Source organism: Rhizoctonia solani, chromosome 12 (genome assembly GCF_016906535.1).
Source record: "Rhizoctonia solani chromosome 12, complete sequence".
Classification (NCBI taxonomy): domain Eukaryota; kingdom Fungi; phylum Basidiomycota; class Agaricomycetes; order Cantharellales; family Ceratobasidiaceae; genus Rhizoctonia; species Rhizoctonia solani.
This window is the reverse complement of record NC_057381.1, coordinates 1,695,728-1,722,433: the sequence shown is the minus strand read 5'-3', so window position 1 is coordinate 1,722,433 and position 26,706 is coordinate 1,695,728. Positions and strand designations below refer to the sequence as shown.

Below are 26,706 nucleotides of genomic sequence, written 5' to 3'. Positions count from 1 at the left end.
CTAAAATAAGCGCCAAACTCTGAGCCAATTTTGTAAACATAACACCCCTGGGTAGCTAGAACTTTCTTATAGAAGAAACCCAGACCATTGAGCTCCAGCCTCCAGTAGCTACAGTGCTTTACCCTCAGATCTTTCCCTATTAATTATGCACCAGTATATAAAATAGTACCGTTTGGCTACTTGGCTCTCACTGATATTCATTGGCCTGGGTCAAGGGGCCCGTCACTTTCTATGACATATGTGGGAAGCCCAAGGTGGTGTTTTGTGCAGCTGAATAATAAGCATTTCAATCAATATGGATATACAGGGTTGTCCAATTGCAATACAAAGCAATCACCCTAGATAGCACTCCCCTACACTCCAGCAAGCTCCTGCTTGATATATTGTCCACTATATTCAGCTCCTGTCCTAGACGTCTGTAAGGACGTTGAGGGTGCGGGCGCTTGTGGCCGTGTAACTAAGACAGTAATCCGCTTAAGGCGGTGATGAGGTACCCTACGACGACAAACTAAGTAAGTACAATGACCAAGGCCCTAATGGCAGTGGCGAGCTATGTAACTACGTTGAGTAAGTTGCTTAAGGCAACAGTGACAGGCGTGACTAAGTGGGTTGCTGGGCTGTAAGTGTTGTAAATTGGGGGAAAAGAGGTTGAGACTCTGGTGCTGAGCAGAGTCTGTGTTGGAAGATTTCCCAATTTCCAAGCTAAGTAAAGAAGTAGCTTCTTTAGGGTTCTCTGGGTCTAGCTATCTTGAATACAATCAACTACAGATATATCTTTTCTCAGTGTAAAGTGTCTTAGTAAGTATTTCTGTAAGAGCAAGAGTACTGGCTCAGGTTCCCTTTGGCAGAGATAGTTATGTAAGTTTCACTCCTAGTTGCAGGAACTAACTGGTTACTTAGTATATATCCTTCTTTAAGGATGATTGCCTTCTGTTCACTTAACCTAAGAACTCTGTATCAGGTCTACAACCTTTCCACACTATGGGTACTTGGGAGATCCACTTATACAAGTTTAAGTTATTTGAAATCTTGAGGCACAAAATATCACACAATTGAGGGGGGCAAGCCCAAACCCAAGAGTGACAGTCAACAGTAACAGTGAGGTGGAGTAAAGTAAGGTGGTGCCCTCCAAGGGTATGCAAGAGTCCCCTTTTATACCCTAGAGTGGCAAGGTTACTGAGTCATTCACCTAGTCAGAGTATGAATATGACTTGCTTAGGACTGTGCTTCCTAAGACTTTGATTGGTGGGTGGGAAGGCACAGATATGACTAGGATGGAATGTGACTGCTCTTGGGTTGAACTGCAATTAGTTAAAAAATAGAAACATCTAAATACATGACTCAGTCTATCAAGAAATGCTTGGCAGCCAATGAGCACTTAGAGTGAGTCATTAGTGTGAGTCATTCTGGTGGCAAGCAGAATGACTCATAAGCAGGATTTGCAGTGCCACTAGAAATTACTAGATAAGGAGAACCTTAGTAATCTCATGAGAGGTATGACTCAACTAAGCTAGGAATAAGGTTCATTTCCCAAGTTAGAGCTAGTCATGTGATGAGCTAGATGTAAAGATACAAATATAATGATTAGTAAGGTACTTGAGCCACATAGATAGAATCTTGTGAAGCTAATATCTCCATGAGATCTTATTGTATGAGCACGTGACAGGCAGCGTTAGAACGAGCGGAAGGAGCTCTATTGAACGATATGTAACACATACAGTCAATATGAGCGTTACATAGAGTAATGACAGAAATAATGGAAAATAGGAGTCAAATGGCCATTAAATCAGAAAGTCAGATATATACAGATTATTGTGGATGGTGAGCTGTGAATGCAAAATTGTGTGATACATAACAGTAAGGCCCTTGTACAGTTGGGGGATGCAACAAGAGGTAATCAACCTGGGTGTTACCGTGGTTGGTTGGCCTCCTTATATATTACAGAGCTACCTAATTACAAATACAACTATGTGCAATACTGTATCAAATAAGAACCCCAATCCGCAGTCAGCCTTACTCATGCATACGTGTCATAGTGATGTCATCAGGTGGAGGTGGCTACGCGTGCTGAGGTAAGCGCGGATGGGGACGTGGCTTGGCGCTTAGCATATGATGTAAGCGCCAAAGTCACGTGATTGAAAATGTTGTCCAATTGTCTTCGTTTAAAATTGAGAAAATGGGAATAAATTCCCTGGTATCGAGTGTGTCTACGACAGCTCCCCCCCCTCCCAGTAACTTGCTCAAGCTTGCAGGACAAACTATGGCGGTCATTCCAGCAGCAGTAACATTGGTGATTGTTTGCACAGTTTCAGCACTTGCGTACAAGTGGCAATACAGAAAACAAAACCCACCTCTCCCACCAAGTCCCCAAGGCAATCCAATCATTGGACATATACAACATATGCCAACTGAGTACAAGGAGGTGGCTTATAAAGCATGGGGTGACAAGCTTGGTAGCATGTGATGGCGCGCCTCTTCATTTGATGTTTATTATTGACAATGCATGTACTGCTGTCATCCAGGCAGCATAGTATCCGTGAAACTACTGGGACAGCCAATTGTTGTATTGAATATAGTGGAAGACGTCAATGAACTTCTTGTCAAACAAGCTCTATACTATTCAAATTGTTTCCAAATTCCTATGCTGGCTAGTCCAAGACTGTAAGTTGGGGCTGCAAATAAGACAGGCAAAATTGTCATGTCTGGTTGAATTGCAGAACTAACTGGGGGAAAGCATCTGGTTTATTAAACTATGGCAACCAATGGAAAGGACAGCGTAAAGTGATGCATGAAGTACTCCAGAAGAAGGCGCTCAAAATAATGTGGCCGGCCATTGTTAAACACACCTGGTTGCTAGTTCTACGGATTTCTGATACTTGTGGATTGCAGTCCAAGATTGCACAGTAGGTTATGAATTGCCATGTTGTGAACAGGTTAACCGTGCAGTCTAGTGCGGTAGGCGCTGTTATTCTACAATCTGCGTATGGGTACAAGGCCACTGAAGCAGGAGATCCCATGATTGGCATAGCCAGAGCGGGTATGCAAGGTTTTAGTGATGCATCAATGCCCCCTGGTGTGTGTCACTCTTTATTAATTTCATTAGTTGACCTAGCCTCCAGACTTCCTTGTAAATATATTCCCATGGCTCCAGTACGTCCCTTCATGGTTCCCTGGCGCCAGTTGGAAGCGACAGGCAATAGCTTGGAGCAAAGCTCGTGAAAGCTTGATAAATATACCTTTTGGGTGGACCAAACAACAAATGGTACTCACTGGTGATAAGGACGTGTTGCTTTGAACTTACTAATGAATGATGCAAGGTTAATGGCACGGCTCTGCCTTCCGCTCTTGGCTCCCTTTTAGCCAGGCTGGCAAACAATGGATCCGTAACAGACCAAAAGGAGGAAGAGGATGGAATCAAATGGGCAATAGGATCGCTATATGCAGGTATAGTCCATTATTCAAGATTTAAACTCCATGTGTTGCTAAAATACCACGTGAAGGTGCAATAGAGACGGTAGGTGTTGGCGATGATATAGAACTTCCTCCGGAATATTCAAATATACCAGACAACTTCGACTATCTTGATTTTTATCCTTGCCATGATACACAATCCGGATATACAAGTAAAGGCTCAGCAAGAATTGGATACTGTTGTTGGCAATCAACGCCTTCCCGAAATGCAAGATCAAGATGATTTACCTTACATAGGTCGTGTTGTCAAGGAGGTATTTCGCTGGCGACCAGTAGGACCGTTAGGTATATTGTTTGAGCACAAATCTTAATTGATAGATTGTGATTACTCGTGAATAGGAGTTCCGCATGTGTGCGCCAAAGATGATGTGTACAGGGGATATTTCATTCCCAAAGAGGCCGTTGTGTAAGAGTGCAATCTCTTTTCGATTCCATACCAGCTCTAACTTTATTGAACCCCTATTAATCTACCGCAGAATGGGAAACATCTGGTGCGTATAACATGTAGCGCACGTGTGGGCCAATACAAGTTAACATCGTAGGGCAATGTGTTCCAATCCCGAGACATACCCCAACCCTGAGAAATTCGACCCAGACCGGTTCAAAATCCCAACGACACCAGACCCTCCCACGTTTGGTTTTGGAAGACGGTTTGTATCAATCTTACTTTAACTCTCAGTTTCGCTTATACCTAAATGTTTGTAGCATCTGTCCGGGCCAGGAGTTTGCCGATGCGTTCTTATTTTTGGCCGTTGCTACAACGCTGTCTATTTTGAACATCAGACCCGCCAAAGATAGTCAAGAAAACAACATCATGCCGGAGACAAAGCTAACCGGAAATTCTCTTGTGAGGTATTCGAGCTGTTCCAACCTTTTAAACGATTATTTGTCCTGACCCGCAGAAGGTTCCCTTTGCCCTTTCAGTGCACTATGGAACTACGCTGTGAAGCAAGGCGGATTCTTTTATTCCAGAATTGAACTGCCCATATGAGGATGCTAGCCTTTTCATGCCACTTAAATATTACTGGTCTTGTTTCATTCTTAAATTACCATACTATTTGCATAATACAAACTGTTTACAATGGGAGGGATTTGAGCAGTTGAGTTGCCAGATTCATTGCCTGATTGGCATATCCGCTCTAAGAAAGACGTTGGTCCGCCTATTAGTGCCGACTCGGATGCTCATTTACATCACTTACGCCAAATAGCACAGTATGATTCAAGTAGTGGAAAAGCTGATATAGTTTGACTCGTTGATCGTATTCTTCCAACGGCTCAGACTTTGGCCGGATTAAATGGTATTGCTCATAGAATACAGCTGAAAAGCCACCAAACATTCTCCCAATCGCAAGGCTAGAGAGTGGTGAGACACAAACAAAATTAACATATGTATAGCGTAGACTTACTCTGATTCATTGTGTCCATAGTAGCTTGACGGATCGAATATCGCTGGATTCCCTTCAGAGTCTACTCCCACATTGCCGCTCTACAGTACAATAATTAAGAGTATCCATTCGACATAACCACCTCTGCGAACTTACCCATAGATCTCCGTGACAAAGCACTGGCTCTACCCCTTTTAGGCGATCACCCAGATAGTGAGGAATTACCCTATATAGAAAAAACGTAGTTCAACTTTCAGAATCACTACAGAATATTCCCAAGATACCTTTGTTGAACCTCCCGCCCAGTTCTACATAGTTTTTTGTAAGATTCTTGCTTTTCTAATTTATCTAGCAGTCCGCCAATCATTGCATTGTATGCGTCTGCCCAGGTGCTATACCACCCGTTGTCGATTTTTGTTGCACCGCAAAATGTGGGGCATTCGAAGCCAAACTTGCCATTGTTAGATTTAGCTCCATGGAGCTCGGACGCTAATCTACGAGCAAGAATAGTGGAAGCACCGGCAGAAGAAGCCAGACTGGACAATTCAAGGTAGTCACTAATTAGGTAGGGTCTCCCTTCGTGTGAAGCAGAAACCACACTTGGGCATAAGCCCGGCGCAGCAGCTGACATAAGCTGCAGGCTTCGTATTTCTGCGCGGTATTGTTCTACCTCGCTTGGAGTACCGGATTTGCCATAGTAGGTTTGATCATTGGATGATGATATCCTTGGGCCACCCCTAGCTATGAAAGTCTCTCCAGGAAATGAAATCTTGAGTTTCTCGATTAAAAAAGTGGAAGACATGACGAGTGAGGATCAAGTGGGGAGTTGGATGCTGCGGATGGGTTCATGTGAATGTGACGATTATCACCTCGCTACTGTGCATCGTTTCACGTGACCCGTTCCGACCATTTCAAACCCATTGAGAAGACGTCACGGTCTGGTGTAGTACGCTCTCCTGGCTATAATTATACTTAGAGATGACTGGGCATACGCACACTTGCCTCCGTAGCAGAGGCCGTAGGCACTACCCCATTTTCAAAATGTGGTGATCAAGTTCGCTTCTTGGGTCAGTATAAATGTACTCTGAAATCTCACCAGCGTTGTTGGCTATGATAGATGTTTATAGAAGGGTGAATTGGCTGTAACTTGACCGCCGATCCTACCCTATTGCCAATTCTATCAAGCAATCGACACCCGATCCATTTTCCAGGTAAGCTAAATTAAGACCTCGCTCAGAAGCTCGATCACGGATTTGTTACAACACCGAAGCTGTCCCACACCAAACAATTCAAGTCTAGCAAGGGCCTATGTGTCCCGTTCACGTTATGATTTGACTATGTACCGGTATAACTTCTCTTCAATGGAGCGATTCTCGTTGGAGCTAAATTCCGAATCACGAAGTGATCTACTAGTGAAGGGAGAAAATTCGAGCGCATGAATGAGAGGGAAGCCTCCGGAGATATCAATGATCTCCGGCTCCTTATGGTGCATGCGGAATAAGTATCAAATACACGACACTTCGGCCCATAGCGCCCAACTATCCACTAAACCAAATCAATACTTATATTTCTGAGATAACCCACCTAGAAAGGCGTTACACTCATTCATATAATCATGGTAACTTCCCTTATTCCTAAGAGTGCAATTACATAAGGATCGCGGTTTATTCCAAGGAAGATGAAAGAAGCGAGGTTCTCGGTGTATACCCGTTTCCGCGGTCCCGTGTTCCGCTTTTTGAGTGGCCTTGAAACATATATAGACTGCGGGGTGCTCCTCAACACTCATCGAATATTTTCACACGAGTCCCAATATTGAATTAAATCAACATGGATCATTCCGACGTTTGCATCTACACATGCCTTTTCCTAATGATAATGTGCTGCTTCCTGGTACCCTCTAAGGAAAAGCAGGACTGAGAGACATCTTCCCCCGTCACCCAAACCTGACATGTTGATTGGTCATATGAGATCTCTAATGGGGGTCACTGACGAGCCAAAGGCATACATGAAGTGGAGCAAAGAGCTTAGAAGTAAGTGTAGGATACGCGCAGCTGGGACTCGTATAATCTGAATCATACTGTAAAACCCAGGTGACATCATCTCGATCACACTCCCACCTGGAAAGACACTCGTAATTCTCAACTCGGTGGAGGACGCTAATGAACTCCTTAACAAAAGATCTTCAATTTTTTCCGATAGAGCACAAACACCTATGATTACAAGCGAGAAATTGTGGGTGTACATGTATGCACATAGCTCGGATGATCGGCTCACCAAACGTACTTACATCAAGACTTGGCTGGGGAAATAACACAGGGATGATAAGATATGGTGATCGCTGGAGGGCTCAGCGCCGGATGACGCATGAAACTTTGCACAAGAAGGCCAGTGAAAAATTGTGGCCGACCATTACCCGACAAGCACGATCATCCCTCGTAAGGCTATTAGACGAACCCAGTAATTTCTCAAAGGAAGTTAGACGGTATGTTTCAATATTTACAGAGTGGCCCATCTATATGATTGAAATGCATACCCCAAGCATGGTTGGATCAACTCTACTGTCGGTTGTTTATGGGTACGAGGTCAGGTCTTCTAATGACGAACTTGTTGAAGTCGTTGAGGCGGCCGTTGCTGGGTTTTCGCAAGCTGCAATGATCTCAAGTAAGCTCAGAGCTGATGAGCGAGCATATTACTCATTTTCCCGTACTTAGATTATTATGTCAACGTTATCCCATGGCTACAGCATATCCCAGATTGGTTCCCTGGTATGGAATGGAAACGAAAAACCAACGTATGGCGTAGTCAGACAGAGGGCATGCTTAATATACCTTTTGAATGGACGAGAACCCAGATGGTAAGATATAATAATAGGGCCCTTGGGCCAAACACTTAAAACACTTTTCAGTCCAACGGCAACGCACCTCCTTCAATGCTGACAAAACTACTGTCAAAATGTACCGGCGAAGAGACTGACGAAGATATGGATTCCATTCGTTGGGCAACGGGAACCCTTTTTGCAGGTAAGCACGTCTCATCTTGCAGTTTTAGTTAAGTATTATTATTAATCACTCGCCATGCAAGCCGGTACCGACACTGTATGTGATACATCTCATCTAGATAAGCTCCATTTCCGAGTAGCTGAGAACTGATCCATAGTCTGCGGCAACTATCTTAGTCTTTGTCATGGCGATGGCGATGCACCCCAAGATACAAGCAAAGGCTCAGGCAGAAATCGACTCAGTCCTTCAAGGCGCTCGTTTACCAGAAATAAGTGACTATGAATCTATGCCTTATATGGGGTGTATCATCAAGGAGGTATTTCGTTGGAGGCATACTGTGCCCTTAGGTAAATTTCACTCCACTCTACGAGGCCTCGAAAATCTTGGGAGCGCTCCGGGACTCGCTATCGTCGGCGAACACTCCAGGGTGTTCGGTGTGACGCTTGGAAGTGCTCATGGAATGCTCCCAACTGCTCGCCGAGCAATCCGAATCCGCCGGATCCTAACGAGGAGGTTCCCAAAACTGGAGTACTTCAGAGCGCTCCAGAGTTTTGGAGGGGCCCGTAGAGTACTCGAATAACTCCCTATGAACTAATTCCACAATCCAAGGTGTCCCCCATGTTTCTACTCAGGACGATACATACAAAGGGTATTTTATACCTTCTGGGACGCTTGTGTATGTGCACTATTTTCCGAGCTGTGGCAAACCGGTCTAAGAATCCGCTTGTTTAGTATCTCTAATATTTGGTGGGAGCTCATAGTCGCAATTCAATTGAACATAGTCATCAATAACGATCTCAAGGGCAATGAATAACGATGAACGCATCTATCCAAGCCCAGAAGAATTTGATCCTGACCGTTTCCTCGACCTATCCGTGCCCACGCCTCCGACATTTGGTTTTGGACGAAGGTACAGTCGGCATTTCTTGAATATGCTTATCTAATCCCATCATTCATTCAAAATCCAGGAGTTGCCCTGGTCTTCATCTCGCCGAGGCCACAGTATTCATATTCGCTTCGACGCTACTCAGTTTGTTTACTATTGGGCCTTCACTGGATTCAAATGGGAATCCAATCCCATTAACCGGAGAGATGGGACCAAATTTGGTAGTCACGTAAGTATTTTCCCTCTTGGCTGCTAAAGAGTATCCTCAGCCGTGCACGTAGACAACCCCTTCCATATGAATGTAGGATCGCGCCCCGATCCACAGATCACGAGAAGACCATCCGTGAGTTGATGGATCGGTAAGGCTCCCAGACTCCTCCGGTGAATTAAGCATGTGTGACATTTGATTTGTGCTCAAAAATGTCGAACGGAATTGAGAATCTTATAAATGAAGGGTTTATTGAGTACATTGAGTACCTCAGTGCAAGCAAGAATTTGAAACAATTTTATAGTCATGTTGCTGTACCTTGCTGAGCTTCAGAGCTCAAAGGTTCAAAATACAGATATGCATTCGTATCTTCCCCTTCGATTGTATTCCAAATATTTAAGCTCGCTACTACAAATATGATTATGATACAAGGAGATTAATATAAGCACAATTTCAAAATATTACTTGTGCTCAAACTGCCTATTAGGGGTGACCAATTCCTCTGACCATGTTTACGATACCTTGTCAAGCTTAAGATAAGGATTGATCTCACGAGAGGCTTCTATACGGTAGTAATAATTCGAGCCTAGTCAAGCGACCTGGTGTTGGGCCCTGGCATTATACAGGAACTCCTTCCTGACTTGGGAAGAATGGCTATCATATATCTCAACGCGTTGTTTAGACTGCGTGTCGGAATCAGCAGACTGGTATGGTAGTACTCGATTCTTGTTTTGGCTTGTAGTCTCATGTGCAGACGTCAACTCACGCAGCGGGCCTAAATGGAAAGTGCGCGGGAAAAGGAGTAAACTAAGCCTCCTTTTATCTGAGCTCTCCCAGTCAACCCCTTGACGAGAGAGCTGCAGACCAAAAGCTAACAACTAAGGTATCATCAGTAGGGGTTTAGGATACGATGATGCGGAAAGAAGGTTCGGACGACTTATCTATATCCATTAACCATTTCTGGTCACTGCCGCTACCCAGCACCATACCCAACCTAATCTCGGCCTGCAGTAGCCGAACCCGCAGGCCAGTTCCATAGGCTCGTCTACCACAAACGGAGATCGAACCTCGGGTTCGGTCATAGGCCGATTCCACGGTTTAGTGAAATGCAAAGCAGTTAGCCCTCATATGTGCCTCAACACTCCCGCGAAGCATGACCATTTTCGCCTTACTTATACTACCATGAGCCAAACCTACATATATCTCTTACTTGGGGGGCTATGTTCAACTCTGCTTTGGCTTCGTGCCAGTGCAAAGCGAGAGAAACGCTATGGGCCATTGCCTCCATCTCCCAAAGTCGATCCAATTATAGGTAACTTACGAGCCATGATAAGTGTTATAGACGAGCCACGGGTATACAGGGACTGGGGGTTGGAGCTCGAAAGTAGGTAGGATCCATCTGTAATAAGTTTCATATTAATTTACATTCGTCAATCAGGTGATATAATTTCGATTATCATTCCAGGACAAACGATTATCGTACTCAACTCTCAAGCTGCCGTGGATGAACTGCTTGTAAGGCGCTCATCAATATACTCCGACCGCCCGCATATACCCATGGTATCGAGCGATAACCTGTGAGACCTATGCACTTTAAGTATCTCGTCGTAAACCTAACATCTATAATAGGGTAGGCTGGGGAAACAACACTGGGATGGTTCGTTATGGAGAACGATGGCGTAGCCAACGAAAGATGACACACGAAGTACTACACAAGATTGCTAGTGAGGAGAGGTGGCCACTAGTGGAACGGCAATCACGCCTCACACTTCACCGGATCCTTAATAATCCTGAAGGGTTTTCAGCGGAAATTAGACGGTAGGTTCTTACTTGGCAGCCTATGATTATCCCGGTGATTAATATATATAGTATGGCCGGCTCAACGCTGCTCATGGCAGTTTATGGGTATGAAGTCACATCGCCTGATGATAGTTTGGTCAAAGTAGTAGAAGATGCAGTGGAAGGTTTCAGTCAGGCAGTTATAGTTTCGAGTGAGTATGACATTTAGCTTGATTCCGAATTCAGAAGTTCCATCTCAATCCTTTTTCTAGATTATTTCGTCAATACTGTACCTTGGCTCCAGTATCTTCCAGAATGGTTCCCGGGAGCGTCGTGGAAGGCGAAAGCCAACGCTTGGCGCTATCAAAAAGATCTGATGTTGGGTATCCCTTACGAATGGACGAAGAATCAAATGGTGTGCTATATTCGATACCTTCTGTTGGAGTAGCTACTCACATTTAAGAGGCCGCTGGAACTGCAACTCCATCCATGCTTTCGTTTTGGCTTACGAGATATGTGTATCAAGAGGCCCCCTCAAACCTTGCCGAAGTGGAAGATCGTGTTCGATGGGCAGCAGGTACAATCTTCTCAGGTAACAAATATAGAGTTTAAGCTTTTTACTCCGATTAATGTGCACATTTCCTTTACTTGAAGCGGGAACCGATACGGTAAATCTAATCTAAAGCAGCTTTTCCGAGGTGAATTAACGACCGCGGCTGTTTTCAAGTCAGTTGCGAGTACTCGGGTTTTTGTAATGGCCATGGCCATGCACCCAGACGTCCAGGCCAAAGCGCAAGCCGAGTTAGATGCGGTTATTGGTACGCGGCTACCCGAGATGGCAGATCGGGATTCTTTACCGTATATACGGCGCATTGTCAAAGAAGTGTTTCGCTGGAGAATGGTACTGCCTCTGGGTATGTAGTAATCATACACAAGAGATTCATTGCGTATTGATTCCACTTGCCAGCTCTTCCTCACGCTTGTATTCAAGACGATACTTACAAGGGCTATCATATTCCGAAGGGCGCAATTGTGTGAGTGAATGTTATGTATAATATGCGTGGTATATTTGATGACAAACATGATTGTTCCAATATCTATAGCATTGGAAATTCGTGGTACAGTCGTATTTTGCCGTTAGTATTAACAAACCCAATTTATTTCTTCTTCTTTTGCATTTAGGGCCATAAGTAACAATCCAGATGTATACATCGATCCCGACCGTTTTAATCCTGATCGCTTCCTGGATCTTTCGGTTCCTGATGCTCCCACCTTTGGATATGGACGCAGGAGCTGTCCAGGATCGCATCACGCTGAGCATCATTGTTTATTATAGCAGCGGGCTTGCTTGCCATGTTCAACATTGGCCCTGAGGAAGACACAACGGAAAGCCGATCCATTGAAGCCAGAGATGAGATTAAATGAGGCGGTTCGGTTAGTAGTGTGATATGCCAAGGCGTGAGCTAAATATTGACTCTCAAACAGACAGTTATATCCGTTCAAATGCAGGATTACTCCTCGATCCGAAAGACACGAGCAAATTATTCGGGATTGGGCAGAGTGAAAAGATACCTATTTATTCTGAGCGAGTTATCAAAGATTTGATGTATCAGTGAAATAATGTAGCTGTCAATACGAGATGGTTTTCCACGCGTTTGCTAGCATCACGAGTGTTTCGTTAGCTACTTCATTGCCATCTGAGTTGCTGACACATCAGATCGATCACGTGTCACTGGTGACCTTTGGCAAACAACCATGGGTGAGTAGCACGTAGTCGTGTCCTATGCTTGTCACTACTAATTCCAGTAGATTATCAGGTAAATTATAAGCAGTAAAGGTGTAGCTCTCTTTTGATTAAATAAAATCCGCAGAACCGAGTGGGTAGCAAATTTGGAGGCGGTGGTGTGGCGGGAGCGTCCGAGGCGAATGTCGACCGACGTGAACGACTGAGAAAGCTTGCGTTGGAGACGATTGATCTCGCCAAGGTATGTACGGACTTACGAATGCATATCTCATGCAACGCCCACCGATAACCTATTTAATGTGTTGCGCGAATAGGATCCATATATTCTTCGCAACCACCTTGGATCGCTGGAATGTCGTCTTTGCCTGACACTTCACACAAATGAAGGATCTTACCTGGCTCATACCCAAGGCAAAAAGCATCAAACTAATTTGGCTCGACGCGCTGCTCGAGATGCAAAGGAAACCCAGCTCATTACCGCACCCGCCCCAGCAGCATCAGTTCCCCGTAAAATGTTTATCAAAATCGGAAGACCAGGATATCGCGTAACCAAGGTGCGCGATCCTCTCATGGCTGCTGCGGCAGGTGGTGGGGGTGCCAAGGAAGGCATGATGGTCCAAGTACACCTACCCCAGATCAAAGAAGGTGTATTCCTCGCCGCAGGTTTATGAGTGCATGGGAGCAGAAAAAGGAGCAGCCAAATAGGGCTTACCAATATCTTATCGTGAGTAAAACACTTGGGCTGATGTTCGGAACTTTGCCTAACGGACCAACAGGTGGCTGCAGAACCCTATGAGAGTATCGCATTCCGGATCCCAGCACGTGAAATTGAAGATATAGAGGAAAATCCGGACTGGAATTGGTCGCACTGGGACGCTGATACGAAACAATACAGCTTCCAATTCATGTTCAAAACATCATCTTTGGCGCCGTACGGCCAATAGATATCTTGGGACAATAACTGTGTGTTTACTGCGCTATATGTATCACAAAATGTTCTCTCGCATCCCCACTATGGGGACTCTAATATACGAGACGGGTCAATGGCTCGACTCAGTCGACAAGTTGCGATATTTGTATGAGGTCTGGGCTCATTTGCCAATGATCGAACTAAGCGCTGACTAGGGCATCGTCCCGCACACGACTAAATGACGTCCACTGCCCCACCACCTCTCTTGTCTCCCCCGGTCTACACAAGACGATAACACCGGGCATCTTAAAGTATCTCTGATTTATACTGTCCCGGACTCATCCATCTGCACATCGATTACAGCCAACTTAATTAGTCACTCCATCTTGTTAGAATGTCCTCTAAGCGTGTTTACCTCCTTCGTCATGGCCAAGCTGAGCATAAGTCAGTTTATATCAGTGCCTTATAGAAGAGAATGCGTGATTTAACCCTCTACATCCTCGTAGCGTAGCGAATGATTACTCGAGTAAGGGCATACCATTCATTTGATGAGTCACTACTAATGCTATCTCCCGTAGTCCACGATGCCGTATTAACACCGTATGGACGACAACAATGTGTCGAGTTTGCTCAAGCCAACCCTGATTTTCAGAACATCCCAGAGTTGATTATCGCCTCTCCCTTTAGAAGAACTCTTTCCACCACGCTCCTGGCCGTACCTAAGACCTTTGAACGGCTATCTCCTCGAGGCGTCATATTGATGCCGCAATTACAAGAGACTCACGACTTTCCCTGCGATACAGGCTCAGATCGCGATGTTCTCGAGCAAATAGAAGAATTCAAGGATCGAGGTTTTGACTGGAGCGTATTGACGGATGATTGGAACAAGAACGAGGGATTCTACGCACCGACTCCGGAAGCTCTGGCTGATCGCGCCAAATGGGTCCGGAGGTTTGTGAGGGATCGGCCGGAGACTAACATTCTTCTCATCGGGCACGGCGGAATCTTTCGAGAGATTGATGGCCGGATGAGGGGCCCCAATTCGGGGGTAACGGTCTCATTATCGGTGAGTTTCGACAGCCCGGTAGGCCTGTGACTTGGGATTGAATTTGCTTTGACAGAGATGGGGAAACGTCGAATGTCGAGTGTATACTTTTCAGAACGATGATGACGAAAACGCGACCATGATTCCCATTCAGGAGCCATCCCTCATACATGCGATTGACAAACCCATTGATTCACATGGTACGTAGATCTAGCCTGGTCAATCGAACTTGAGCTGAATCACGGATCAGTTGAAATTGAGGTCGTTGCTTGATCAGATTTGGCAGCTGTTCCTCAAACGAACGATTTCATCGCAACACACGGGCTGCCAATAGTAATTCAAGTGCAATATTTTTATATCAAGGCCTGGTACATCATGTACAGAATTGAGCCATTTTGATTATGAACTTGACTTTACAAGGGACTCTACGGGAGCCAGGCTCTCATGCCTCATTTAGACCAAACTGGTGCACGCAGATAAAGTGCCTACATGAGCTCTACTCGCGCTATTTTACAGGAAGTAGGTGTGTATGTCCCCCCCCCCCCAATCGGCAAATGCGCGGTTTTAATCAGCACAAGGTACAGCCAGTAGGGATACATTTTAGTAGAGTCAATCGAACAGGTTCATAGGTTGGTTTGTAGCGCGAAATGGCACCAAGTCCAAAGACAGGTATTTCCGTCCTAGCAAAGATGCATCTTCTTCGGTTGGTAGACGCGCAAAATAGAACAAAAGTAATGCCTTAGCTATTGGAATCAGACTAGTCTACCTTTGATAGCGCAATCCGACTTGAGTAAAAGACTGTACAAGACATGCATGTGAATAGGGGGCTGTGATAGTTATACCTAGCGGCTACAATGGTATGTGTGGCGCTAGTTGTAACATCAGTTTCATCCCTATAACGTATACTACGCGGCGTATGAAGCCTATCAAATCATTTAGGAATTTCTTTGGTGCGGTATCCAGCAATTACCAAGGTTTCACGCACTTAGACCATCACCACAGAATCATCACCCTCCTAAAAATAAAAGGCGCTTCGAAAGAGTCGATGCACATGGATGAAGAAACCCCTCTTAAGCTTTGGCTCCAGCCCCATCTCAATCTCGTATTAAACAACGTTAGGTTATCAAATTATGCTAGCGATAAAGCACGACGATTTCAAGGACAGGCGTGCGCTTCAATTGGCTACTGGCGACTATGTCATCGCGTATGCATACAACAAACTCAGGAAGCTTTCGTCAGTAATCGCACATCAAAGCAAACGCTAAATACTTTCTGGGCTCTTGTAGTATTGCAGGGACTCGTACAAGTAAGGGGAAACACTTATCAGCCAAGCAAAGGTCACGGTAAATCCCAAGAGTACAGAAAATCGACATGACATGCCGATTTCGCCAACCACCTGCAACCAAAAACGCAGAATCTGTACCTCTACGACACAGCACAGGGCTATCAAGTGATTCATAACTCGGGCCATGCGCCCTCAGTTTGATTTCGGCACTGTGGGGAAATTACTACCCAGCTATAGTAACGGACAAAACCTTTCAAATAAACTCGGACTTTGATTAAGTTGCCTGTATATCTACCGCGCTCAAAAGTCTCGGAAGATCGCATTTATTTCGTTTTAAGCACCCCAATAAGAAGAAAGATATTGATGAAACTGAGCAACCTTGGTACATCATATAGGGCCCGCTTCAACCATGCGCGGAGTGGTAATATAAATAGCAGTGATTGACCAATTGTAACTATTGTATACTCAAGAATACGTAAAGGCACTCAACTGTTATGCATAAACTGACGGCTGCAATGGCACTATTTCAGCGGCTCTTGCGGTGATGTAAAATCATAGTTAGGTGCATGAATATAAGCACAGCAACTTCATATAAACTTCATTTTGAAAGCCTGTGGCTCACTGGAGCCAACGAACAAATATGAACAATAGTGAAACTCGAATGCACATCGCTCAGAATAAGATTACATCACAAAATATGGTCCTTTTGCTCAAACGTCTGCCCAACCACCTTCATCCAGTTTATAGCTACCCTCACTTTCCGGCCGATCTGGACTGTCTACTAGTTTTGCCACGCGTTCTTCGCCACGACCTATTTGATTCATGGACTATAATTAGAGAACGAGTAACGATATTGTTTGATGATCACGTACCTTTACGCAACATGATGCGTGTGGCGGATGCATGAGACAGTATATGGCCTCCAATCGGCTTGACAGTTGGAGCAAATGCCATCGTCGCACCGGGATCAGCTAGAAAAACAAAGTCGGTAGCGATCATACAGCCATGACTAGCATACCTTGTACTTGGTTCGTAAGGAGCACAACGATCTAACATAAAGTCAACTGGGGTCGGAGATAGGGAACGAAGAACATCCATACATTGAACTCCTCCGACAGCTTCGATAGCTTGGCAAGCATCTGAGCCAGCTGTTCAGCAGTAACTGTCAAGCATGTTCTCCACACTAACAAAATCCACTCGCCTTTTGCTGTCGCTCGCTCAATTCTCCGCGCCCGGAGTAGTCAGTCCTAAACAGTGCCATGATGCTGTCCACAATCTGCCACTCGTCATCAGTTGATGACAATTCAATCGAAACCGCTAAACTACCAGCAGCCTAAAGTTCTTCTCTTCTGCGAACCGCATCCCCGCTTCTTGTATTAGCTCCATCTGCCGATGCATGCGTTATTCCAAGCTATTGCGGTACCCTGCAGCCACAAATTCTTACCTGATGTTCACTATTGTATGCACGAGCGTACGTAATGTTCTCCAGTGTCTGCTCAGGATCGACTCCAAACCGGTCGGCAATCGCCCGGATGCGGTCGGGCCGGAATGTGCCTGTGCGAAGACATGTCAGCTTATATAGGTTCAGATCCCATGAGAGCGGTACAAGTTCAGAAAGCGTAAAAGAATACCATCGTGTCGAACCTACCTTCGGTATCTATGTATGTTACCTTGCCCGAGGCGCCGCCCATCTCCGGTGGCAGTTGGGCCATAACAGAAAGCGTGTGTGCGAGTTGGGTTTTCCCCGTGCTGTCCAAGCGGATAATGTCACAACGTGATCATATGGACGTGGAATCCGCTCACGAACCGGAACTCCCCATAGACTACCGAGTTCCATGAGTTTGTATGGCATGTATCGGCAAGAAAACCGAAGCGTACCTTCTGATATACTCTGACTCATGAACCCGCCTCCGAGCATTCCATCGACCGACTTGCTTCCAGAGCTAATCTGTAGCACGCGCTTCCGCTTGTCCGAGACCTGCATTCCGGTCTGGAACGACGATCCCTGTCGCACACAGTTAGATCTCCAAGCCAGTCATTGCTATCGTATTCTATTGCTTACTAGCATCTTCTGCGCTGCTTCCTTGATCTTTTCCACCTTGGCTTCCGACATTCCCTGTTCATGACCCGCATCAGCGTTACGAATGTATGCGCCTGATCATGTGCGCCATACTTTGATCTTGAGCATGTTCCTGCGTGAGGTCATGCGCACCGCTGAGACCGTGCATATGCCTTCTTTCTGTACCTCAATGAGTTAGCGCGCACGCCTTGGCCACTGGATGAGAAGAACCTTGAGCTTGGTGATGTCTTGTGCATTGATTCCCTATCCCAAAACAGGTAAGCGAAATCAATAAGATGCGGTGGCATTGACATACATGTGATTGAAGCTCGTCAATCATGTCCCACTGAGGCTCGTCCTGCGATTTATGGTTAGCGTGCATAAAGGATGAGGCTGACAAGCGCGCCAAGACTAACAAAATCGATATCGTCTCCAGGAGTACCTGGGCGAGATTCATCGGGTGCGGGAACTGGCATGACTGGAGGTCAGGAGAATAGTAGTCAGGCTGTCGGTGGCAGATGAGAGCAAACGATATACAAAGTAGAAAACTGTCTGTATTGATTTAAAACTCGGATGTAAATCATCGTTTGGCTCCGCGACGCGGTCACGTGATGTTAAATATTGATCGTGGCCTTGGACCTTTATGATAATCAACCGGAACAATCTGAGTCTATAAAACCAGATTCAAACTCCGAACTCGCGCAGAAGCAATGCTGCGTTTTTTCACTAGTCAAGGTGATAAAATTTGACCTATTTAATTCCCACGACTTGCTCTGAATTGAAACCTACGATGGAAACAACAAGCACTCGAATTGACTCTCTTAGGCCCGCGATGTAAGTGGGGTAACTGATCCGATGCCGCTTCCAGTGAAGACAGTATTGTTCACAAGTTCAATAACTCTGCTGGCGCCCACAAAACTGCCCTTCAAACCCGCTTTCGTTCAAAAGCAAGATTGGATGCCGCGATCATTACGCACCATCGGAATTCAAGTCAGGGCTGCATGAGCTCACCGAGACGTCTTCCCCATTGGCTAAACCTATCATCCCTTGGCCCTCTTATCACATAGAATACACCACACCAAGGCGCACTATCCGAATTGATGAATGTGCTGGTGCAAGAGGGGATTTCTTCGGAGTTTTGTCTACTTGCCCACACTGTTCTGTTACCCGGATCCGAGCGTCCCACTGACAAGCACGACAGCATATGCTTCCCGCGTACCCAACTAGTTTCGTCCAAGTACTTCTTGGTAGTCAGAAGCATGTATTAGTCGCACCCTCCATAACTCGCATCTTTGATGTAGCACTCGACTCAGTTGAGAGCCAGGGATGATCGACGCTGTCCTGTATCTACATTGTATTGCGCATATTAAATAGATAGTACTCTATTAGGTCGCACCCTGAAACAGACACAACTTCTCACTTGTGAAACATGTATGACTATCGGTCGGGGTTTATTTGTACGAGTCACGTGCGCGTCGGGAGAAGATAGGCCTATAATCAAACCTTTACGCGTAGGTTCGGATCGTATCTCCAACAAAGCTTATCACAATGAACATCCCCGCAGAGACCGACTGACCAAGCCCTGTACTCACGCCCTCATATATCATCCCGGCATCACGATCGTCCATAGGGTCGATTCTCATCCTCCGTTATACCATTGTTTCTTTTTATTATAATTTAGATAAAAGAGAGATAAAGACAAGGTGTCCTAGTGTAACAAGTCCCATCACGAGATGATCAACTCAGGGGGGGCTTCTACTCGTACGTATACGTACCTTTCAAACCCCGGCCTCGGACACACGGAGTTTGGGCCTCCCCCCCTAGATCATTTAGGCCGTTTGGTAAGTTTCAGTTCTCGGAGCGGTTCCACGTGCACATCAACGTTGGGCGATCTCGGATATCATCACGATGCTTTCTCTCGCGCGCGTGGTGAACGTCATTTCTGCATGGGAGTCACTGCGGATGTGCATGCGAAACACGGTGTCATTCGAATGGGCTCGGAAAATGGTTCCGAAATGATTATTCAGAGAATATGATATGTGTGTTATGTTATCAAGAAGTGGGAATGTTTGATCTGTCCCCCACCTCCACCCCCGTATCGAAGGATAGTTCAAGTTCTCGAGTCCGTGGGCCGTGGATGTTCGGGCGGATGGCAGTGTGATGGTGTGACCCTTGGGAGGGTTAAGAAAGAAAGGACTCGCCACTCGGGCTCAATCAGCCACATACGCGCACCAAGAATATGGTTTTCCTCAAAAATAATAAAAAAGGAGATTATGTTTCTGCCCGGGCCCGGATGTATCACGAGACGTCATTGCCCAGTTCAACCTCGCACGGCACCATATAAAAAAAGAAACACACTGTAAAGTTGGAATGTAGTGGAGGTCCGCGCGCATGAACTTGGAAGCTTGGAGATCAAAAAAAGTGTACGATCAGAAAGGAACGAATACGTATGTTGGAATGTGTGTGTTCTCGAGGATCGCTGGTGAGTAAAGGTCTGAGATCGCTGGTCGTGTTCTAGTAAGCGTAGGGGTGTGCATAGCCTTTTTCAAAATGATATTCGTCTGTTGGAGTTTGCATGTTCAGAGTTGTACTAATATATTTTTTTTAAAAAAAAGTTGAAGGTACACCTGGAATCGTCAGTACCTATGAACGGCGAAATACTAAGACTCTTAGGCATTTCCAAGATCCGAGCGAATTCCTACAAGGATTCTTCTGGCCGCAAGTGCCTGCTCATTCTACGATACCCTCTTCCTCTCCCCTTGCTATGTGCCTGCGCAGTTTGTTAGATGCACCCTCGATCGGCTTGAGCACGGGAAGTTTCTGAACAAGTCCCAAAACGGGACGAGTTAGAAGTCTATACTCGTCATTTCTGCACGTTAGTTCCTCGTTCGCGGACATCTAGCGCCCGTTCTTCTCAAACGATGCGTGACCCTTTTCTAGCCTTTAACATGGGAAGGAGGGAGGAGGCTGCGAGTCATGCGCCGAGGTGGGTGAACGATAGCCCGCTACAGCTTCGATTCGTATGTGGGTGCATCTATGTTCCTTGCGTCGAACGCGGGATCAAGGTTATAAGCTCAGGATCAAGGGAGGTTGACGGCGAGGATAGAGTTTGTTCATATTCGACCCAGGGGGGGCAATAGGTGTACCACCGTAGTGATATTGGCTGGGTTGCGATCGGGATGTACATTGTCATACACCACGGTGCTACGACCCAACCACGCCTTGCTCATGTGTGCAAGGAGAAACCGGATCGGGGTAGGCTAGGCTGGAGTGATTAGAAGACGGGTGGTGATGAGGTTAACGACCATCAACGGGGATGGTGCATGTATTTTCAGGGTGGACCGGAGTCGGCCGAAATAGCTGTTGATAGGGATTGTGATTTTTTTTGGGAGTGCATGTAGGCTGTATGCCCTGTGCTACGCGAGTGTGCCACACCACATGGATGGCTAGGAACCAGGTGAGGTGGGGCAATAGGCTGGGACCGGCTGAAGGGGGAGGTCGGACCCGGTGGACAGGCCCTGTCCGGGTACGACATGGGTGACATGGGACATCATATTTACGTATATCGAAAAGTACGGGGGGGGACAGAGAAAAAAAAAAAAGAGAGAGAAATGCGAATAAAGATTGGTAAGGATATGAGAGACATACCCGGCTCAAGACTAGAAGACGCGGTCGCCAAGGTATATTTGACTGTCGGTAAGCTTAGTCTATATGGGGAAGGGAAGAGTCGGGGGCCTGGATAGTGTGGTAAGCGGGCGGAAGCAAAGGGTCAGGGACTCCGGTTTTGTTTCTTGGTTGAGTGGGGGGTTCTTGCTCTGTCTTGCTTGCTACGACGGGGGACGGTTCATTTGGATGAGTTGTGAGTTGTGCTTGTAGCGCGTTGAACGGTGGCTGAGGATTGCAGAGGCGATGTCTGGGATACTGTGGTCCCGACGACCGAGCGATGGGAGCGTTGCGAGCATCGGGGGATCGAGCCATGGGCCACGGACGAGGACGACGTCTGGGGGCAAGGGGGTCATATCCAGTGTGTTTGTGGGGCTCAGCAAGGCCAAGTCGAAGGAGCGACTGCGCAACAACGGGACACCGCCCATGCCTCCACGTTCCTCGAACCGACAGACCGTTGTTTCCACTGGGTCTGGCTTGAGCGATCTCTGGCCCAACGAGCCCACTACTCCATCCAGTGCCACCGACACCAAACGCAGTTTCCATGCTGTTACCATCGGAGGCGCCGGTCTGACTGTCGGTGATGACCCGTTTGCGAGAGAACCACTCTGCCTTGCCAAAGACTCGCCCGCACCCAGTCTCTCGTCGTTTCCGAACCCACCGCTGCGACACCCGAGGACAGCCACCGGTTCCCCCTCGCTCCATCCCGATCCTGGCCCTAGTCGCCATCTCCACCCGCCGTCTCCCCCAAGAGCTCGACACTGTTGTTGTCTCCACGAAGCAGTCGCCCCAGCTCACCCAACAGGAGCCGATCTACCAGTGCATCGAGCTCTCTCAATCCCCCGAGTGTTGGCAAATCTCCGCGCACACCTCCCCCCTTTATATCCAGCGTGTCTCCTGCCGACATGCACGCACACGCAGTTGCTGCCGAGCACCCCTGGGGCCCAGACGACATGGCCATCTACGACTCGGGTCCAGACGTCGACATTCGATCCAGGCACTTTGAGCCAGACAGCCGACACGCACATGAAGTCCACAGACCAGACGATGTTCCGTCCATTCGACGCGGTCAGAGTGCCCATGCCGTCCTCGCTTCGGGTTCCAGCTCCAGATCACCCCGTACGCCCAGGTTGCTTCACTCGGCCTCGTCTTCCCATCTGTCCTCGTACTCACAATCTCCCCCTACCAACACACTCTTGCCTCCGCCCCTCTTGTCTCCTACTTCCCACCACACTGGCCGTGCCGGGTCCAGTGCAACCTCGGAAATGGGCTCCATGACCGCCCTCGCCAGCGGCATCGTCCAGCGACTCGAGGACGAGTCCACCGGGAGCGACAGGCGCAGAGGTCCCCCCAAGAGGCCCTCCAAGAGTCTACTCAGGGAACGGTGCGTCTTGATTCTCTTTCTGTCCCTCTTTATCCAAGTCCCCTCCCAAGCGATCTTCGCCTCCACTGGCCATTGCACACCGGTCGAGGTCCAAAGACTGTTCGCATCGGGTCCTTGGTATTTATGTCTCCCCGATTACGAGCCTGCCTTTAGCCCGATTCCATTGTCCCATCGGGCTTCCAGGTGTCGCTTCATGCCTTCCACTCTGACGTTTGGCTTGCACCACTGTTGAGATGGTGGCTCGCTGTCCTTGTCATTCCATTCTTTTGTACACCGGTTGTAATCAATTAAGGCTCCCATTTTCGTCGTCTTCTATTCTCCAATTTCAGCTCGTCCTCATTTCACCCGATTTTCCCACTGTTTACTGACTGGCGATCCTTTTTCCTTTTTGTTGCTTGCGCGCGCTTGATAATCGATCCATTCAACGCGACACGCTTTGCCATGTCCTATTCCAACACTCGTTACCCTGGCATGTAAAATAGTGCCTCGACCTCGTCACTCGCGAACCATGTTCAGCCACCCAGGCGAAAAGAGTCACTCAATGCGCTGCAAGGAAGCACCTCGCCTGCGTCGGTTGCACTCTCACTCGAGCCTGTCCCCAGGTCTCCCAGTTCGCTGCTCGAATCGCTTCCCAGATCACCCGAGTCGGCAAATAGGTTACTCGAACCGCCTCTATCACCCGAAAGGGCAATCCGATTACTGGAGCCATCAGCAGCACGGTCACCCGAATCAACATCTCCTCCCCGTCCTCGCACGGCTTCGTCCCCTTCCCGACCCCAAACTCACACCTACTCTCATACTCACGCCCACACCCGTTCGCGCCCACCCACATCCCCGTCCCGCCACCGAACGTTTACATCCCCCTCGTCCCCTCCTGCCCGATACGGTGTTCCTCCTTCCCCAGGGGGATTCTCGCCTCCCTCGAGTTTGTTCCCGCATTCGCCCCCGGCCAGTCTTTTCCCCCACGGTTCTCCACCAACTCACTTTACCACTCATCCAAACTCCCTCCACTCCCCGCCCTCGTCCCCTCCCGCCCGACTCACATTCTCGTCCCCCGCCGAGCGACTATCGGAAGACACCGAAGACCTCGACAACTACCACTTTACGATCGCCCCGGCCATCCAAGAGGCCGACGCCCAGAGTATCGGCTTTTCCGATTTCGGGTATGCGTTGAATGAGGATGAGGATGTGTGGAGCGATGATGGGATGGCGTTTCATCATGGTATGTTGCTCGTATTTTTTTGGTTGGGTTGTGTATTGATTGTCTTGTTTGTTTCTGCGCATTTACGCGGGCTGATGTTTATGCATTTACACGCATTTACACGCTAGCTGGACCCCTGTCGAATCGCCGACCCCCGCCGTCGCCCACGAACCTCCCGTTTATGGCTGGAAACGCAGGACGAAGGGCGAGGCATGATCTAGTCTATCCCTCGGGCGTGCACACGATCCCGATGAGTGATTTGGCAAATTTGCGAGGGCTGGCTACGTTGGGTGAGGATATCCCAGTTGGGAAGGAGGAGGATGCGGTCGTTGGGCGTTCGAATGGGGATGCGGTAGAGGGTGGAGTAGGCGGACACTCGAGTATTGATCTCGGTGAGTAGCGCTTCTTGAGGACGACGAGGAATGCGAGTTGACGCATTGGTTTAGACACTTCGAGTAAAGAGTACACTCCCTCGACTCAAGACGAGACTCCTACCGGTTCGTCTCCGTCGCCCGTCAACGTACTAGAACGCATCCCCTCGGCGTCGACAGGGACCAGCTCGTGCAGCTCGATCGCACCTGAGGCTGTCCCTCCCCGAACAGTCAGCTCCCGCATTGAGTTTTCGCGCCACGCACGCACCGAGTCGCACTCCGATTCCGAGCTCGACCTTGATTCCTTCCGTATCAAGCCCAAGCCCAGGCCCACACGGCACCACCAACAACAACACGTCAAGTCGACCCAGACTGCGATCGCATGGCGCTGCGGATCGGGGAACCACGAGAAATGCTGCGCGACGCGCTCGTTGCAAGAGGGCCACAATACCGGCCAGTTCAAGTGCTGTGCCGAGCGCACGCCGAGCGGTAAAGTCGCACGGTGCTGTGCCTCGTTCAACGGGATGCCGTGCGAGCGTGCGCGGGTGTCGAGCACGAGCTCGGCGTCGGTGAGCGATCTCAAGCGACAGCGGTCGTTGCATTTCCCCGGTCTCCCTTCTTCTACCGGTGCCGCTAGCCACTGTACGCCGGCCAACTTGGGCGGAGGGAAAAGGTCGAGAGGGTTCTTTAGGCCGCATACGTCGCATGGGAAGAGTACTAGCTCTGCGCTCATGGACGATGATCTCAAGGCGATGATCGTCCAGTGCAAACCGAGCCGCGAGGACCCGGGTCCGACGACCACGTCGTCCTCGTCGGAGGCGACAGTTACGGGGGCAGGGATGGGAACGGGAACGGGAACGGGGACGACGTTGGAAGGATCCGGGCCCGTGTCGATCGCGAGTCCTCCAATGTCGCCCGTCGCAAAGCAAGAGTTCCAGACCCGTCCGATCATCTCGCCTTCCAAGCTGAACGATCATCTGAAAGAGACGCTCGAGGCCGTTGCGCCATCCTCGACTCCGGACCCTATCAAGTCCCCCGTACTTGGCCCTGTCCGCGGGAGAAGCGATACGACGACGACTGTCCGCAGTGCAACGACGACAGCGACAACAGCGACAACCGCCACAACGACGACGACGGGGACAGGAACAGGGACCGATACGTCCGGTTCAGCCTCGGTCCGGTCGGTGCTCACCAACCAGTCGGACGACTCGCCCGCGCCGATGAAGAAACTCTTCCCCCCGAGACCGAGGAGGAACCAGAACGTGTCGTTGCCGACGATGACGACGAGCACTCAGGCGGTCCTACCTCCACGCCGCTATGTGCAGAGCATCACGCCGGTCATCCAGCCTCCTGGCGCGACGCGTCCTGCTATGCCCCCTCCCAGGTCGCCTATTTCGGGCTTTGGGCTCTCGAGTTTGTCGAGTGGACAGCCGGCGTTTTCGGTTGGGGCTTTGGACGGTTTGTCGCCTGGAGTTAGCACTGGAGCCGGGACCGGGACTGGGACTGGTCTCCCACCCCCGCCGCGTACGGTACACGGACGAACCAACGCCCAGCCGATTGTCTCGTTTATATCCTCCCGCTCCGCACCGACGCCTACTCTTCCTCCCAACGTAGGACTCCGCCACAGCTCGTCTCGCGAATCGTACGAGTCGAGTCGGACCGTGAGGCGCGAGCGGTCGATCCCGCTCCTTCGCGAAATGAGCTTTTTGGAGTTTGAGGAAGGAGTGAGCGAAGAGGATGAAGAGGATCTTGTTGAATCTCAACAGCAGGAACAGGAGCAACAACGAGCCGAGTGGACGCGTCCGACACTGCATCAGACACAGAGCTTCCTCGATCTGAGTAGTCGCCAGTCGGGCGATACGATGCGCGAGAACATGGCCATGTTTTCTTGATCTCATTCAATTCCCTTTTTTTTGTGTACTCCGTTATGCTCTCCGGTTTTTGTTTGTTTGATTTTGATCTTTTTTCATTTCTCATACCCTATACATATACGCATTTAACTTTTTTTCACTGTGCTTATCTCTCTGTTGTTTGTTGTGTTTATGCACTAATTACCCCGGTTATTTATCTATGCGTTTTTGATTTTTGATTTTTTGATTTTTCTTTATTGCTATGCAGTTTTTACTATGTAGAGAGCGCACAGGTTGGTATGCGCAATGGATTAGTTGTAATTGGAAGTATGGTATGCGACTTGATGCGTTGCGGGATGCCATCTCTCGAACACGTGAACTCGACTTGTTCTTGCGTATTCCTCCTGCTCACGCTATTATTAGCCGGAACAATGACTGCGCTTGGTGCTACGGATGTTCTATGCAC

The 26,706-nt window shown here is 48.1% G+C and overlaps 7 protein-coding genes across 7 annotated transcripts; 5 read left to right on the top strand and 2 right to left on the bottom strand.

Moving 5' to 3' along the window:
- Nucleotides 1-2,641: 2,641 nt before the first annotated feature.
- RhiXN_11785 (cytochrome P450 family protein) lies at nt 2,642-4,418 on the top strand (the record flags this gene model as incomplete). The annotated part of the gene is made up of 12 exons (XM_043331600.1): nt 2,642-2,661; nt 2,718-2,903; nt 2,952-3,073; nt 3,120-3,262; nt 3,318-3,444; nt 3,501-3,514; nt 3,567-3,756; nt 3,811-3,877; nt 3,948-3,962; nt 4,014-4,121; nt 4,177-4,318; nt 4,374-4,418. The coding sequence occupies 12 exons, from the start codon at nt 2,642-2,644 to the stop codon at nt 4,416-4,418; spliced, it is 1,179 nt and encodes a 392-aa protein (XP_043185110.1).
- Nucleotides 4,419-4,547: 129 nt separating this feature from the next.
- Nucleotides 4,548-5,658, bottom strand: RhiXN_11784 (ketosamine-3-kinase; the record flags this gene model as incomplete). Its single annotated transcript, XM_043331599.1, has 5 exons — nt 4,548-4,610; nt 4,671-4,824; nt 4,878-4,957; nt 5,013-5,082; nt 5,141-5,658. 5 exons carry the CDS (start codon nt 5,656-5,658, stop codon nt 4,548-4,550), a joined length of 885 nt encoding a protein of 294 aa, XP_043185109.1.
- A 1,173-nt stretch (nt 5,659-6,831) lies between these two features.
- On the top strand, nt 6,832-8,435 carry RhiXN_11783 (cytochrome P450 family protein; the record flags this gene model as incomplete). Its single annotated transcript, XM_043331598.1, has 8 exons — nt 6,832-6,886; nt 6,947-7,100; nt 7,150-7,338; nt 7,396-7,517; nt 7,568-7,710; nt 7,762-7,876; nt 7,938-7,951; nt 8,013-8,435. The coding sequence occupies 8 exons, from the start codon at nt 6,832-6,834 to the stop codon at nt 8,433-8,435; spliced, it is 1,215 nt and encodes a 404-aa protein (XP_043185108.1).
- A 1,696-nt stretch (nt 8,436-10,131) lies between these two features.
- On the top strand, nt 10,132-13,143 carry RhiXN_11782 (cytochrome P450 family protein; the record flags this gene model as incomplete). The annotated part of the gene is made up of 17 exons (XM_043331597.1): nt 10,132-10,333; nt 10,388-10,526; nt 10,579-10,767; nt 10,819-10,940; nt 11,001-11,143; nt 11,194-11,320; nt 11,383-11,396; nt 11,456-11,642; nt 11,696-11,762; nt 11,832-11,864; nt 11,911-11,983; nt 12,065-12,162; nt 12,218-12,288; nt 12,446-12,487; nt 12,538-12,545; nt 12,600-12,713; nt 12,787-13,143. 17 exons carry the CDS (start codon nt 10,132-10,134, stop codon nt 13,141-13,143), a joined length of 1,986 nt encoding a protein of 661 aa, XP_043185107.1.
- Nucleotides 13,144-13,776: 633 nt separating this feature from the next.
- Nucleotides 13,777-14,700, top strand: RhiXN_11781 (histidine phosphatase family containing protein; the record flags this gene model as incomplete). The annotated part of the gene is made up of 5 exons (XM_043331596.1): nt 13,777-13,826; nt 13,889-13,908; nt 13,961-14,448; nt 14,504-14,627; nt 14,678-14,700. 5 exons carry the CDS (start codon nt 13,777-13,779, stop codon nt 14,698-14,700), a joined length of 705 nt encoding a protein of 234 aa, XP_043185106.1.
- Nucleotides 14,701-16,422: 1,722 nt separating this feature from the next.
- Nucleotides 16,423-18,247, bottom strand: RhiXN_11780 (meiotic recombination protein DMC1, related protein; the record flags this gene model as incomplete). Its single annotated transcript, XM_043331595.1, has 15 exons — nt 16,423-16,523; nt 16,585-16,683; nt 16,731-16,761; nt 16,820-16,851; nt 16,901-16,988; nt 17,039-17,098; nt 17,157-17,266; nt 17,361-17,461; nt 17,520-17,535; nt 17,591-17,717; nt 17,775-17,828; nt 17,886-17,951; nt 18,003-18,035; nt 18,088-18,129; nt 18,188-18,247. The coding sequence occupies 15 exons, from the start codon at nt 18,245-18,247 to the stop codon at nt 16,423-16,425; spliced, it is 1,020 nt and encodes a 339-aa protein (XP_043185105.1).
- Nucleotides 18,248-21,482: 3,235 nt separating this feature from the next.
- On the top strand, nt 21,483-26,282 carry RhiXN_11779 (uncharacterized protein; the record flags this gene model as incomplete). Its single annotated transcript, XM_043331594.1, has 6 exons — nt 21,483-21,518; nt 21,648-22,174; nt 22,228-22,818; nt 23,301-24,040; nt 24,148-24,411; nt 24,466-26,282. The coding sequence occupies 6 exons, from the start codon at nt 21,483-21,485 to the stop codon at nt 26,280-26,282; spliced, it is 3,975 nt and encodes a 1,324-aa protein (XP_043185104.1).
- Nucleotides 26,283-26,706: the final 424 nt, after the last annotated feature.